The sequence below is a fragment of the Hyaena hyaena genome, unplaced genomic scaffold (genome assembly GCF_003009895.1).
Source record: "Hyaena hyaena isolate Hyena2069 unplaced genomic scaffold, ASM300989v1 scaffold_4, whole genome shotgun sequence".
Classification (NCBI taxonomy): domain Eukaryota; kingdom Metazoa; phylum Chordata; class Mammalia; order Carnivora; family Hyaenidae; genus Hyaena; species Hyaena hyaena.
Window position 1 is genome coordinate 2,037,636 of NW_024080636.1, and position 14,672 is coordinate 2,052,307.

The window sequence follows — 14,672 nt, forward strand, 5'->3', positions numbered from 1 at the left end:
TTATATCTACCTACCCTGATATAAACTCCGCAGTTTTGTTCTCTCATCTAGAACTGTAAAACACGACCTGCCTCTTCACCACACACTTGGTCCCTTGTCACACGTACGGTGTCCCCATTGCTCTGATGGCGCTTGTGTTGACACTCAGACGCTGTCCTTCCTCCACTTGCAATGCGGTCACTTGTCTTGCTCAGGCCACTGTGAGGGCTGGGGTCCACTTTTCCTTCTTCTCTGGGCCAGTCTTTCATTTGGGGGAGGGCTTTTTTTTTTTTTTTTTTTAAGTTTATTTATTTATTGTGAGAGAGAAAGGTAGTGCAAGCGGGAAGGCAGCAGAGAGAGAGAGGGAGAGGGAATCCCAGGCAGGCTCTGCACCACAGAGTCCGATGTGGGGCTCAGACTCACAAACTGTGAGATCATGACCTGAGTCGAGATCAAGAGTCGGTTGCTTAACCAGCTGAGCCCCACAGGCACCCCTAGGGAGGGCTTTGCTTTGGGGGAGCGCTCAAATTTTATTCAGAGGCCAGTCCGATGAACAAAGTGAACCTTGCAGATTATGGTGTTTCGTAAGAATTCTGTCTTTAACTTAAGTCACTGATTTCTGTGGAGCTGGACCTTTGAGCCCTGCCTCCTGAGTGCCCCCCACCCTTCCTGAGTGGTCTCCATCCCTGTGAAATGAGACAAGGCCCCTTCTGTCCCAGAGTCCTTGTGCTGGAGGTAAATGGCAGGTAGTTCTGTGTCCTCCTTCCCCTTTCCAGAGGGGAGTTTCAAGAAGGTTCAGCAATAGGACAGCCTCCCGGGAGCCCTGTTAGTCACAGAGTAACTCAGGAGGACCTGCTTCTTTTAAAATTAACCGTTTTTTTTCGGGGCGCCTGGGTGGCTTAGTCGGTTAAGCGTCCGACTTTCACTTGGGTCATGATCTCGTGGTTCGTGGGTTCGAGCCCCGCGCCGGGCTCTGTGCTGACTGCCAGCTCAGAGCCTGGAGCCTGTGATTCCATCTCTGTCTGACCCTCCCCTGCTCATGCTGTCTCTCTCTCTCTCTCTCCTAGAAATAAATAAAACATTAAAAAAAAAATTAACCGTTTTTTCACATGTACACTTTGCGTGCTTAGCATTTACCAGGCACCTCTGGGCACAGAGCACTGTGGGAGCCGTTACGCGGTTTGCACGGGTCAGGTGGCCTGGCTTGTGCAGATGAGGTGACCCTTAGGTCAGAGTGTGCCCTAGTGAACCCAGAGCCGGTGCTGGAGGGGAGAGGCTGGAGGCGGGAAGCCAGGTAGGAGGGTAGCCGTGGGGCCTGGCTGTGCAGTACGGGGAACAGTGGTGTGGGGAGGCAAGTGAGAGGGCAGCCCCGTTCTCACAGTCAGGGACACCAACCCCCCCCCCCCCCCCCCCCCCCCCACACACACACAGGGGAGGGGCCTCGGTGTCTTCTCTCACCCCTTTCACTCAGTTGCTCTGGCTGCTATCTCCTGCCCAGGTGCCGGCAGCAGCTCTGGGCAAAAGAAAGAGCCCCAGCCCTGTGCTCTAGCCCTGGTTCTGACGCCGACCTGCTGTGTGACCTTGGCCAAGTCACTGCCCGCTCTGAGTGTCTCTTTTCCCCTCCGTGAGACGAACCCCAGCTGTTCCTCTAGCTCAGCCCTTTAGCCTGACAGACGTGCCTCCGTTCTCCTGGGCTGGCGCCTTCTTCTGTACTGAGCTGGCATTTTGTGGGCCACAGGAGAGGAGAGGGTGCCCACAGCCCCATCTGCTGGGGCTGGAATGAGGAGTCAGGCTCTGAGCGTACTTGGCATTGGCCAGGGTCATGCGTCTTTTGGGGGCAGGGATGGGAGAAGGCCAGAGGCTCCCCATCTGGGGGGACCGGAGGTGGGCTTTTCCTGCTGCCGGGGGCCTGCATTTGTGGGTTTAGCCTGTCGAGGGCATGGTCGTCCCCAGAGAACTGGTCTCTCGGGAAGAGGACAGCTGGCTGCAGCTGGAGCCTGTTCTTCCCCACATCTGCACCTGGGAAAGCCTGGGCCAGATGCACGGCCTTCTTCCCCACCGCCCCCCCGGAAGAAACGGAAGACCAGCATATGGTGTTGCTTTGGGGAGAAAAAGCTGCTGTTCCCTTACCCCGACCCACAAGGTGACGTCTGAGGTCTGAGCTAGAGGAGCCCACTTCGCGCATGACCGGTGGCCTTCGGCTCTGGCTCCTGGGGCCCCCGTGAGGCTGAGGCCCCTGGGCTCCCCCAGACTCCATGTCCCTCTCCTTTTCCCGCTAGGTCGACCCTACCCCTAAAGCAAGAAGAATATGAGGTGAGCGTCAGCGGCGGGGCCAGGGGGGAAGGCAAAGGGCAGGGGTGCCCGGGAGCGGGGGTGTAGGGGCCGGCCGCCAGGGCTGGGGCTGCACGCAGACCCCTGAGCCCCCTCTGCACCCCGCCTCTCCTACCCCCCCCCGGCAGGCCTTTCTGCTCAAGCTGGTGCAGAACCTGTTTGCGGAGGGCAATGACCTGTTCCGGGAGAAAGACTACAAGCAGGCCCTGGTGCAGTACGTGGAGGGGCTGAACGTGGCCGACTACGCCGCCTCCGACCAGGTGGCCCTGCCCCAGGAGCTGCTGTGCAAGCTGCACGTCAACAGGGCCGCCTGCTACTTCACCATGGTGAGCCCGCCCCCGCCCTGCCCACCGTTTCCCGCGGATGCCCCGCCGAGTTGCCCGCACCCCGGGGAGTCTGCAGGCCGCCTGCACCGGGCGCGCTCAGCGCCTGCTCGGTGGCTCTCAGCCCCAGCCGCGCCGCACACTCACCTGGAGAGCCCTTAACGTGCTAACACGGGAGACAAAAAACGGTTCGTAAGGGTGTTGAGGCCTGAGCCCCACCCCCGCTGAACTAAGTTACACGTTAGATGCTCCCAGGCTGGCCTGCGGGCCGTCAGGGCTGAGAGCCGCTACCCTCATGGTGCGCTGCCTCCTTCTGCAAACGCCTGGCCGTTCCCCCTCCTCCCTCCTGGGCTCCCTCCCGTCTCCCCTCGTCCTCCCTAGAGCTCTGGCCTCCCCTTCCCTGCCCTGCTTGCTCCTGACTCAGTCACTCACTGTAAGCTCTTTAGAGGACCCACTGACGCCTCTTCCACCCAGAGTGAACTGTTCTGGATCAGCAAGTCTGTCAGGTACCTGTCCACACCCTATTCTGTTCCCTGAGCTGCCTTCATGCTTTCGCTTCCTCTCAGAGGTGCCTTTATTACTCTTCGTCCCTGACGTTCTCAGCCGAAGGCAGGTATGGAAGTAGACGCGTCTGAATGGCCAGGCTCATCACTGTAGAATTTGAAGGCCACCCCCCGCCTCCAGTGGCCCGCCAGTGCCCGCTAGCAGCCCCCTCAGCTGGACATACAGTTGCCCTTGACCAGAGTATGACTGCCAGAGGGGTTTCCTGGAGCTCCGGAGCCCCTCCCCAATCCTCCGGCCTCCTCCGGCCTCCTCTGTCTCTGCAGGGGAAGGGGCGGGAGGCCCGGGGGAGGGAGGTGACCAGCGCTGACCATGTGGCTGCCTGCTCCTCTCCTCAGGGCCTGTATGAGAAGGCGCTGGAGGACAGTGAGAAAGCGCTGGGCCTGGACGGCGAGAACATCCGGGCGCTGTTCCGCAAGGCCCGAGCGCTCAGCGAGTTGGGCCGTCACAAGGAGGCGTACGAATGCAGCAGCCGGTGCTCCCTCGCGCGGCCCCACGTGAGTGCCCGAGTCCCGACGCCCGGCCGGGCTCTGCCGAGCCTGCTTCCCCCCCTGTGCCGTGGACTGGCAGATACTGGTATTTACACAGAGCTCTGGTTGTGTTTCCGGCACTGCCGAAAATACACGGTATTAACCCACATAATCCTAGCATCAGGCCTTTGAGCTAGAGAGAGGAACTTACCCAGCATCACAGCTGACAGAGCTCACACTTGAACCCAGGCAGTCTGATTCTAGATTTGGCATACTTTAAAAAAAAAAAAAAAATTTTTTTAATGTTTATTTTTGAGAGAGAGACAGAGCATGAGGGGGCAGGGGCAGAGAGAGAGAGGGAGATACAGAATCCAAAGCAGGCTCCAGGCACTGAGCTATCAGCACAGAACCTGACGCGGGGCTCGAACGCACAAACCGTGAGATCATGACCTGAGCTGAAGTTGGACACTTAACCAACTGAGCCACGCAGGCGCCCCCTTGCTGAATTTTTTAAAAATTTTATTTAAAAACATTTTGTTTTACATTTATTTTATTTTTGAGAGATAGAGTGTGAGGGGAGGAGGGGCATAGAGAGGAGACACAGAATCAGAAGCAAGCTCTAGGCTCTGAGCAAATGTTTAGCACAGAGCCTGATGCAGGGCTCAAACCCAAAAACTATGAGATCGTGACCTGAGCCGAAGTTGGATGCTTAACCGACCTGAGCCACCCAGGCGCCTCCCCCCACTTGCTGAATTTTAGAAATAAAATTTTAATTCTTTTTCAAAAAAGTTTTTAAAGTTTCTTTCTTTCTTTTTTTTTTTTAAAATGTTTTTTTATTTATTTCTAGGAGAGAGAGAGACAGCATGAGCAGGGGAGGGTCAGAGAGAGAGGGAGTCACAGACCGAAACAGGCTCCAGACTCTGAGCTGGCAGTGAGCACAGAGCCCGACGCGGGGCTCGAACCCACGAACCGGGAGATCATGACCTAAGCGAAAGTCGGACGCTTAACCGACTAAGCCACCCAGGCGCCCCTAAAGTTTATTTCTTTCGCGAGAGAGAGGGAGTGCGAGTGGGGGTGGGACAGAGAGAGAGGGAGAGAGAATCCCAAGCTGGCTCACCACTCAGTGTAGAGCCCGACACAGGGCTCAAACTCATGACCCTGTGAGATCATGAGCTGAGCTGAAGTCAGATGTTTAACTGACTGAGCCACCCAGGTGCCCCTAGAAAGAAATAAATAATTTTAAAATTAAAAGCTAAAATTATTCCTTTCCCCTCCCCACAGTAAAAGGGGATAAAGGGAAGCATAGGTTCCGATTCAGCCCCACTGCTCACTAGTCGTGTGACCTGGGCACCCAGTGACCCCTCTTAGGGCCTCGCTCCCTTGTCAGTAACATGGGGGGCCAGGGGCGCCTGCCTGGCTCAGTCGGTAGAACCTGGGGTAAGAGCGGACCCCCCCCCTCCTTCCCTGCAGTGCTGTTCAAGGTCTCTGGAGCACAGCTCTGGGAGCTAGGGCAGACTAACCCGCTCTGCCCCATGTCTTGCTGTTCCAGGATGAAAGTGTAACTCAGCTTGGTCAGGAGCTGGCTCAGAAGCTCGGGCTGCGAGTTCGGAAAGCGTATAAGAGGCCCCAGGTAGGTGGGCTCTGGGTGCTGGGGGTCAGCAGGGGTGGAGATGGGAAGGTCTGAAGGGAGACCAGGCACCTTTGGGTAGAAGTGGGTGAGGGGGCCCAGGTCCAGGCAGGACAGGGAATAATAACAGGGTGATAATAACAGGTGATCTACCCTCTCTGTTGGCTGAAAGCCCTGGACTGACTTCCAGAACCTTTGGAAAAGGAGAGAACAGCCAAAGCTTCCAATTCACCTTAGATGCCAGCTGCTGAAACCTCCTCCCTCCCCTGCCCTGGCCGACTTAAGCAGCCCAGAGATGGCCTAAGATGACACTCGTGTCTTTTCACCCTTATGTTCTCAAATAACCTCTGTATGATGCAGATTTGAGGCATTGGTATCTATTTGGCTCTTTCAGAGCCACATGCATTCATTTGGCACCTACCATATGCCAGGAGGCTGCATCTAGGAGAGGGTAATGGCTCTGGAGTCCGCTGTGACCTTGAGCAAGTTAGCTCTTTCTCCCCTGTGGTTTCTACATCTGGACCATGGAGATAATGATGCCCATTTCAGTGGGTTCCTGGGCAAATCATCAAAATTAAAGAATGTTTGATGTGGCGCCTGGCGCACAGTAGGGGCGTGTTTGTGGAGATCTGTCCTCTGCCCAGGTCACAGTTACAGGAAGAAAACATATAAATTTGCCCCAGAGAGAGAACAGGTGACCTGCGACAGGCCTAGGGGCAAGGAGCCTTAGGGCACTGTGGACCCCAGCTGCCTGTGTTGGTGCCCCTGTGCTGCCCTAGCTGATGGGACCCTGAGCATCTTTCTAGAACCTTCATCTCTTCCCACCTCTCTAATCCCTGCAGGAATTGGAAACATTTTCTCTGCTCAGTAACGGCACTGCGGCTGGCCTGGCGGATCAGGTAGGATCGGGGCCGGGATCCCTCCTGCCCCCAGTATCAACCAATCTTGGTTCATCCACCATGGATGTCATGGTGTCACAACCCCAGCAGTGGGTCCAGGGCCATTAGACTGAAGGGTTGGGTTCAATCCGACGTGAGCCAGGCACCTGGCTGATAGCCTGGGCCTGCACCAGACTCAAGCACCTCTGGGAGGCACAGCACCTCCGCCTCTTAAGAGAGGCCTCCCATGACCACCGGGGCAAAGTGTGGGGATAGGCCGTGGCCGCTATGGGCAGGGAAGCCTCACCCCCACCCTTCCTTTGCCAGCGTTTTCCTCCTCACTGGCCTTTCTGCATCTGGGCCTCTGGGTCTCAAATGTCTCCCCTCTTCCATACCCTGCTTTCTCTGCCTTCTCATTTTCAAGGCCCCACTCAAGTATACACCCCCCACTGAGACCCTTCCTGATACCCCTGCCCCAGCCACTGCTGGGGAGATGCACAGAAGTGGGGGGCAGAGCGCACACCTGGGACTCTCATCGAGAAGAGCCCAGCATGCAGGCTGTGGTCTTGAGCAGAACCGTCATCTCTGAGCCTCAGTTTTTGGATCTCTGAAATGGGGATGTTGTCCCTCGGCCAGAACAAGGGAGCATACCCTGGGGAGTATGGCACCCAAGGGAGCTCTGAGGAGCGGTAACTGCTGAAACTACAGCATTATCCTAGGTTTGGGATGTCCCCACCCTCGGGGCCAAGACCCTTGTACCACCCCATCAAACCTGGCTCACCCTAGGGGTGGTGCCAGGGGCCAGCACACACACTGGACTCCCCCACTGCTCACCGCACATGCTCAGTAGCCTTCGAGGCTTTTTGGAAGACAAGCTCTAAGAGTGCTGACGGAGGCTGGTGTCCTGCCTCCTTGTTGTATGTAAGGGGAGACTGAGGCACAGAGTGAGGAAGGGACTTGGCCAACATCACACAGCAAAGCAGCAGCTGCCTTCTTAGCATTCAGGGTTTTCATTCACTCAGCAAACTCACCGGGAACCCCTTCTTGGCTCTGGGCTGGGGGCCGGAGCATAGCTGACTTAGGCACCTCCTTGCCCTTGGGGACTGGACTCCCAGGTGCCAAGGGAGGCCGATGTGGATCTGCCTGGATAGCCCTCCTCGTGGGTCGTAACCAGAAATTATTGGGCCTGGCACATGCTGGCTGCTCAAAAAAAAAGAAAAAAAAGTTACAGTATTTTGCTCTCACAACATGCCTTGGACCACGTGGCTTTTAAACAACAGAAATTCATTTCTTACAGTTTTGGAGACTGGGGAGTCCAAGATCAAGGTGCTGGCAAATTCGGTCTCTGGTGAGGACGCACTTCCTGATTCACAGATGGCACCTTCTAGCTGTAACCTCACATGGCAGAAGGGGGAAGGGAGATCTCTGGTGTCTCTTCTATAAGGACACTAATCCCATTCATGAGGGCTTCACCCTCGGCCACAAGACTAGTTCTAGTTCGGAAGAGGCGGGGCTGTGTGGCCTGGCCTGTGTCTTAGCTTGGGTCTTGCGGCCCCTTGTCTGAGGTGGCCGCTCCGCCTCTGGGAGAGCTGCTAAGGCCTACTGTTCTGTGATAGCCACCGACACAAGGCTCGCCAAGGAGGAGGCGCTCCGTAAACCTTGTTGCTACGTGTGAGTGTCCCTAGCAGGGAGGGGCAGGGAGAGATGAGCCTAGCAAGACGGGCTGGGGTGGGTGGCCGGCGTGTGGCTGGCAGGGGCCCGGCGAGCCGTGGACAGCCCCAAGCAGGGGACGCACAGCCATCCCTAGAGACGTTCCTCTGGCACCTCTTTCCCCACCTCCTGCTTCCTATGGGAGCAGCAGCTGTGACCCCACGTGGCAGCCTTGGTTTGTGCAGCCAACCCCCCCGGGACACTGAACGTCACATCGTTGCCGTGCCAGGGCCGGGCTCCAGGGCACAAGAAGGAAGGGTTCTGTGCAGGTGCCCTGGGCTGGGGTCAGGGCGGGCCCCCGAGTCAGCAGCCCGTCTGACGCGGGAGTGGCAGCGTCCCTGGACCGATGTCCCCTCCGTGCGGGGGGAGGACCAAGGCCCAAACTCGACTGGCTGTAAGGCGCGGGCCCGGCCTGGCGCGAGGCAGGGCCCTGGGTAAATCTCGTGGCTGTTGTCGCCACTGCGGATCCATGGGGCCGGATGGCTGGCAGTGAGGCCCTGGTCCTCCGGCTCCCCTCGCTGGGTGCACAGAGATCGTGGGGTCACCCAGGGGCCCCGCCGGGGAAGGGGAGGATGTGCCAGGCTCAAGGAATGACTCAGGCCACAGCCACATGGGGACACCAGGCAGGGGAGACGCGGCAGGCAAGTCTGCGGGGACAGAATGTGGAGGCTGGTGGGCGAAAACACCCAGAGCCCCCAGGCCAGGCTCCTGACAGACACAGAAAGCACTTGTTGTGTGTCCAGTGCTGCTCTAAGTTCTATGCAAATGTCAAGTGATTTCAAACTTATAACTGTCCTAGAAGGTGGGGACTGTATTATCCTTCCTCCACAGATAAAGGAGGAGGCCCAGAGAGCATGGGGCACTTGGCAAGGCCACAGAGCAAGCTCAGGCCCAGCTTTCCCTCCAACAGCAGGTCCCCGAGTGGCAGTGGACTCCCACCCAGGCTCACTGGGCCTGGGGCTGTAACTGGGGGAGGGACACTGGTGATTCAGGGAGTGGCACTTTTGTCTTAGAGCTGCAGACTATCCACGCAGGGCACCGGGGTAGGAGGGCTCAGTAAAACCCTAGCCACCCACCCCAGGGTATGGACCCTATGCTGTGATGGGTAAGGAAACCGAGGCTCAGAGGTCATATCTTTTCCCCCTAGGGCTCTGCTCCGGCAAAGGGCAGATGTGAGGCTTGTCTGCCTCCTGTCTCCGGACTCTTGCCTGTCCAGCCCTGTGCTTAATCCCAGCAATAGTCAGGGCCACTGTGTGGCTCAGTCAGCTGAGCGTCCAACTCTTTATCTCAGTCAGGGTTGATTTATCTCAGTCTTGATCTCAGGGTTGTGAGTTCAAGCCCCACGTTGGGTTCTGCACTGGGTGTGAAGCCTACTTAAAAAAAAAAAAAAAATACCAGGGCGCCTGGGTGGCTCAGTCAGTTAAGTATCTCACTTCACCTCAGGCCATGATCTCCTGGTTCGTGAGTTCGAGTCCAGTATTGGGCTCTGTGCTGAGTTCGAGTCCTGTATGGGGCTCTGTGCTGATAGCTCAGAGCCTGGAGCCTGCTTCAGTTTCTGTGTCTCCCTCTCTCTCTGCCCCTCCCTCACTTATGTTCTGTCTTGTCTCTCTGTCTCAAAAATAAGTAAACTTAAAAAATATATACCAACAATACCACTGAGGTGGGGGTCGGGTGGGCACCATGGCCTTCCCAGCCCCTGTCTGCCTGACCCTCTGTGTCCTTCCTCTCCACAGGGAACTTCCAATGGATTGGGGTCCATAGATGACATCGAAACAGGTAGTGTCCCTGATTTGAGGGGACAGGGTGGAGATGGGACCCCAGCGAATGCTCAGCCCCTCCCAGCCCGGTACTTACCGGTAGAGTAACACTGGTCTGTGTCCTCCACTCCAGGCCCGCCCCTCCCCCAGTTGAGAGTCCCCTTCTCTTCCTCGCTGGCTTCCAGGAAGGGTCACATTTAAAAAATGTCCATTAGAGAGGGCATTGCTTAGCCGAGAAGTACGCTACTCAGGCACTGGGCCAGGCCCACTGGCCAGCTCCTGCAGGACTGAAGGACCCTCTCCTGTTCTGCAGAGGCCTTCCTTCACTGCGACTGAGCCTCCAGCCATGGGGTCAGGTGGCTGGGACAGACAGGGCTCCTGATAGGAGCCAGGGGAAGGGGGGATGGGGTTGGAGGAGAACCTAGGGCCCTGGGACACCACCCCACGCCCCCATCCCCCACCAAGCAGGACCCCCTGCAGCTACTGAGCCCACTCTCCCATCCACAGACTGCTACGTGGACCTGCGAGGCTCGCCGGCCCCCCTCCCATCTACCCCCACGATGCCCCTGTTCCCTCACGTTCTGGACCTGCTGGCCCCCCTGGACAGCAGCAGCAGGGCCCTCCCTGGCACTGAGAGCCTGGACGACTTCTCCGATGGGGATGTCTTTGGTCCGGAGCTGGACACCCTCCTGGACTCACTGGTGAGCTGTGCTGCCGCCTTTCTTCTGATCCCTCCCCCACCCAGGACCCCAGTACCTTCATTGCCTGTCCTACAAGGGGTGGAGGGAGGGTCCCATCCCCAAGTCACAGTTGGGGAAACTGAGGCCTGAGGAGGGAAAGGGACCTGCCTGGGGTACAAACTTGAAGCTCTAAATGCACAACCAGGGGCGCCTGGGTGGCTCAGTCGGTTGAGTGTCCAACTTCGGCTCAGGTCATGATCTCGCGGTTCATGGGTTCGAGCCCTGCGTTGGGCTCCATGCTGACAGCTCAGAGCCTGGAGCCTGTTTCAGATTCTGTGTCTCCCTCTCTCTCTGACCCTCCCCTGCTCACGCTGTCTCTCTCTTTCTCTCAAAAATAAATAAAACATTTTTAAAAAATTTTTTTTTTAAGTTTTTTTTTTATTTATTTCTAGGAGAGAGAGAGACAGCATGAGCAGGGGAGGGTCAGAGAGAGAGGGAGTCACAGACTAAAACAGGCTCCAGGCTCTGAGCCAGCAGTCAGCACAGAGCCCGACGCGGGGCCCGAACCCACGAACCGCGAGATCACGACCTAAGCGAAAGTCGGACACTTAACCGACTAAGCCACCCAGGCGCCCCATAAATAAAACATTTTTTAAAAATTTAGAATGCGCAACCAGAGGGACCATAAAGACCCCTGGCTCCAATTGTGGGATGGGTCTGGGCAGAGGCTCAGAGGAATCAGCTTGCCTGGGCCCCACAGCGCCTGACTCTGCCCAGGCCTGGGAGGTCAAGTTGTCCTCCAACCCCTTCTTCTGTTCCCCGCCTCACAGTCCCTGGTCCAGGGAGGCCTGCCTGGCAGCGGCGTGCCCAGCGAGTTGCCCCAGCTGATACCTGTGTTCCCCGGTGGGACCCCACTGCTGCCACCTGTAGTGGGTGGGTCCATCCCCGTCTCCAGTCCACTGCCCCCTGCCTCCTTTGGCCTCGTCATGGACCCCTCCAAGAAGCTGGCCGCCTCTGTGCTGGATGCCCTCGACCCCCCAGGCTCTGCACTGGACTCCCTCGACCTGCTGCCGTACTCAGATACCCGGTTGGATGCACTCGACAGCTTTGGGTCGACCCGTGGCTCCCTGGACAAGCCCAACTCCTTTGTGGGTGAGGCCTGGGCGAGCACTTCACCCCCACTCCCTTGACCCTTCTCAAAGTGCCACCACATCTCGTCTCTGAGTCGGGATTATGGCTCTATTCAGCCAAAGCCCAGGCCCTCTCACCCCATTGGTGGTCTAGAGCCATGGCCTCTGAGTTGCTGCAGTGCTCAGCACAGTGTGGGGCTGAGGCCAGAGGGGTTGGGTGTCTTGTTCAAGATCAAACAGCACAGCTGGGATAGTCCAGGACTCCAGACTTGCAGTACGGTGCTCCCTGCCCAGACTTCTGGGGCCCTGGGGTTGCCAGGCTGGTAGGATTCCGTGGGGATAATCCTGAGGCTGGGGGAAGGGGTGCGAGCCCGCAAGCTCCTTCATCACCACTCTGAGCTGGGTGCCAGGGACGCAGAAAGGAAGCAGACCTGTCTGGGCCCTTGCTGGACCAGCTTTCCAACAGTTGGGCCTAGCCCAGGGGGCTATGGCTTGGGGATTCAGGAGGCTGCAGGGGCACAGATGTGCTTCATGCAGCTCTGGGATCAAAGGAGACTTTCTGGAGGTGGTAATGGCTGAGTGAGGTCTTACAGGAGAAGGTCTTAAAAGAACAGTATGATCCAGGCCTGCCTGGTGGATGGACCGGCCGACAGAGTAGTCAACCAGAGATGAGGAGGGGTGGGGGCCTTGAAGACCTGAGGGTAGTATTAGAGGACCTTTGAGCCAAGATGAGAGCTTGGGCTTTCTCCCAGGGGCAGTGGGTGCCGCAGCAGGTAAGCGCAGGATAGACATGCTCAGGCTGGGACACTTCTCTGTCCCTGGGCAGTGGCCTTGAGGGTAGAGTCGGGAGATCTGCAAGAATAGGAGAGGGTGTGTGGCCTGGGTGGTTTCTACAAGTTAGAAATGCCTACAAAGTCCTCAGAGGGCTTCTCCTGCCCTTCAGAGCAGAACAGGTGACCCCTGTGTTTTCTTGCCCAGAGGAAACCAAGTCCCAGGACCATCGTCCCCCAAGTGGTACTCAGAAACCAGCCCCCTCGGTAAGTACTTGGCGCAGATCCGCGACCAGGCGCCTTGGGCCCTCCCAGCAGTGGCAGGGAAGTGGTTGTGGGCTCCAGAGTGGGGGTGAGCCTCCTGCATAAGATGGGGCGCTGCATCTCCCAAGGAGAGGCGCCCTCAGAATAGATGGGCCAGAGATGGTGTCTTCCTAGCCCTCCGGGACTAAGCCGCCTGCTGGGAGGGTGAGTTGAGGGCAGGGCCCAACCCTTGTCCAACAGAAGAGGATGTTGGGGCTCAGAGGGGTTAAGTAGCTTCTCCAGGGTTAGTCACGCCCCTGTTCTCAGGACTCAGCTTCTGAGTTTCAGAGACACTTGAGTAGATGTCAGGCAGCCTGTGCTCTGCACTCGGCCTTGGCCTAGACACTAGCTGTGTGGCCCTGGGGAAGTAAGCTAACCCTCCTTCCCCATCTGCTGATGCGTTGGGGTCTTGGGAGATAGAGGCTAGAAGTGGGGAGGGTATGTGCACAGGCCCCAGTTGGGCATTTCCTCTTTCTCTACTTTCATGTTGGGCTTTTGCTCAAAGGAAGATTCGGGGCCAAGATCATGGTCACCCATGTACCCCCACTAGGCTGGTCCAATCCCTAAGTTATAGATTCTTGGGTCATGTTACAAGGGATTCCTTGGCCGAGAGGGTAGGAGAAATAAGAAGGGACTGGGCTACAGTTCTCCTCTTGGGTGGGATGGGGGGATTGGTCACGGAGCCCCCCGGCCTCTGGTGCCCAGGCTGGCTCTGGTGGCTCTGGCCCTGGTCCATTGCCTAAGATGGTCACACTACTCCCATCCCAGCCAGAGCCCTCCATGCCCAACACCGCCTTGCTCATCAAGAACCCCTTGGCTGCCACCCACGAGTTCAAGCAGGCCTGTCAACTCTGCTACCCTAAAACAGGTAATGTCACCCCCCTGCCCCAAGACTCTGGGAACCTCGAGAGTGTCACCTCCCAAAATGACAGAACCCTAGCATACCTGTCAGAAGCGCAGGAAAACAGAAGCCCCTTGGGTATTTCAAGCAGGTGGGGCAGGGGGAGAGGATGATATAGAACATGGGAGTTTGGGGCTTTCAAAACTTCTGGAAGAGCTGGAGGAGTGGAAACTGGGGGCTCCACTGGCCTCTAGGCTGCCCTTCCACAAGCTGAGGAGCAGAGCCGGGTTGTGCCGCTCCCACACAGCAACTGGGGGCTCCTGGACCCTCTGGCCTGTATCACGGCCGCCCACAGCCTGGAGGCTGGTGCCTGCCCACGGAGGTGAGGCTGGCCGGCTGCTGTCGGAGCACACTGGCCCCTGCACACCTCACTCCACCTCCACCTCTAGGTCCGCTTCTCACGTGAGTGCATCTCCCTGGGTGAATGCAAACCTTGCCTGCAGCCCAGGTGGCAAAAGGAGTCTGGGAAATATGGTTCTTAGATCCCCAGCTCCAAAGTCAAGGGAGGCTACAGAAGCAGTTTGGAATAGATGCCTGAGCCGGGAGACCATTTCCAGCCCACCTGGGATCTCAGAATTCTAGTCTAAGATTCATTTTCCAGAATTCCTGAAGTTTTCACATGATGCCCTCTCAGGATGCCAGACTTAAAAGTCTTAACAGTCTAGAATTCTCCATCTAAGGGGTATTAGGGTTAACAGGACCTTAGAGGTTGTCTAGTTGCTGTCATTTGCCTACTGCAAGACCTACCCCTTCATCCCTCTGGCACATACATGTCACCCATGAGAGTCACCCCACCAAAGCTCCCAGGAACTTGTGGGGGCGGGGAGCAGAGCGCCATCTTGTTGGATGGCTATGCCAGCGGTGAAATTCTTCCTCACATGGACCTTGGACTGCCTCCCCAGTCCATACGCCCGCTGCCCTGGTGCTGGGGAAGCTGACAAACACCCCGTGAACTGCTATGCACCTGGTGCTGGTCCCCACAAGGGCTGTTTCCTCACTGTCAGGGGAGAGGAGGGCCTGGGTCAGAAGACTTGGCGGCAGCAGGGCGGGGGAGGGTGAATCCGGGCAGTGCCATTCTGGGCAGGACGAGAAAGGAGCGGGCCTGCTCTCTGCCAGGTACTGTCTTCACAATTCCTTCTAGGGAAACACTGAAATGTCTGGCCCACTGGAGGGTCAGGAAGGGGGCTGGGTGCCTCGGAGGGGGCCTCCCCTCACCCTGCCTCCAGGGAGCATGTGGCCAGGAAGGGTGTGG

The 14,672-nt window shown here is 57.4% G+C and overlaps 1 protein-coding gene across 1 annotated transcript in view; it reads left to right on the forward strand.

Moving 5' to 3' along the window:
• Nucleotides 1–14,672, forward strand: part of ZC3H7B (zinc finger CCCH-type containing 7B) — a 58,810-nt gene that overhangs the window by 28,401 nt on the left and 15,737 nt on the right. The window contains exons 3-12 of the mRNA XM_039236044.1: nucleotides 2,259–2,292; nucleotides 2,439–2,636; nucleotides 3,533–3,691; nucleotides 5,214–5,294; nucleotides 6,134–6,190; nucleotides 9,613–9,655; nucleotides 10,144–10,337; nucleotides 11,147–11,468; nucleotides 12,425–12,483; nucleotides 13,288–13,387. Of these exons, the coding sequence (XP_039091975.1) occupies nucleotides 2,259–2,292; nucleotides 2,439–2,636; nucleotides 3,533–3,691; nucleotides 5,214–5,294; nucleotides 6,134–6,190; nucleotides 9,613–9,655; nucleotides 10,144–10,337; nucleotides 11,147–11,468; nucleotides 12,425–12,483; nucleotides 13,288–13,387 (1,247 nt within the window). The remainder of the gene's footprint in view (nucleotides 1–2,258; nucleotides 2,293–2,438; nucleotides 2,637–3,532; nucleotides 3,692–5,213; nucleotides 5,295–6,133; nucleotides 6,191–9,612; nucleotides 9,656–10,143; nucleotides 10,338–11,146; nucleotides 11,469–12,424; nucleotides 12,484–13,287; nucleotides 13,388–14,672) is intronic.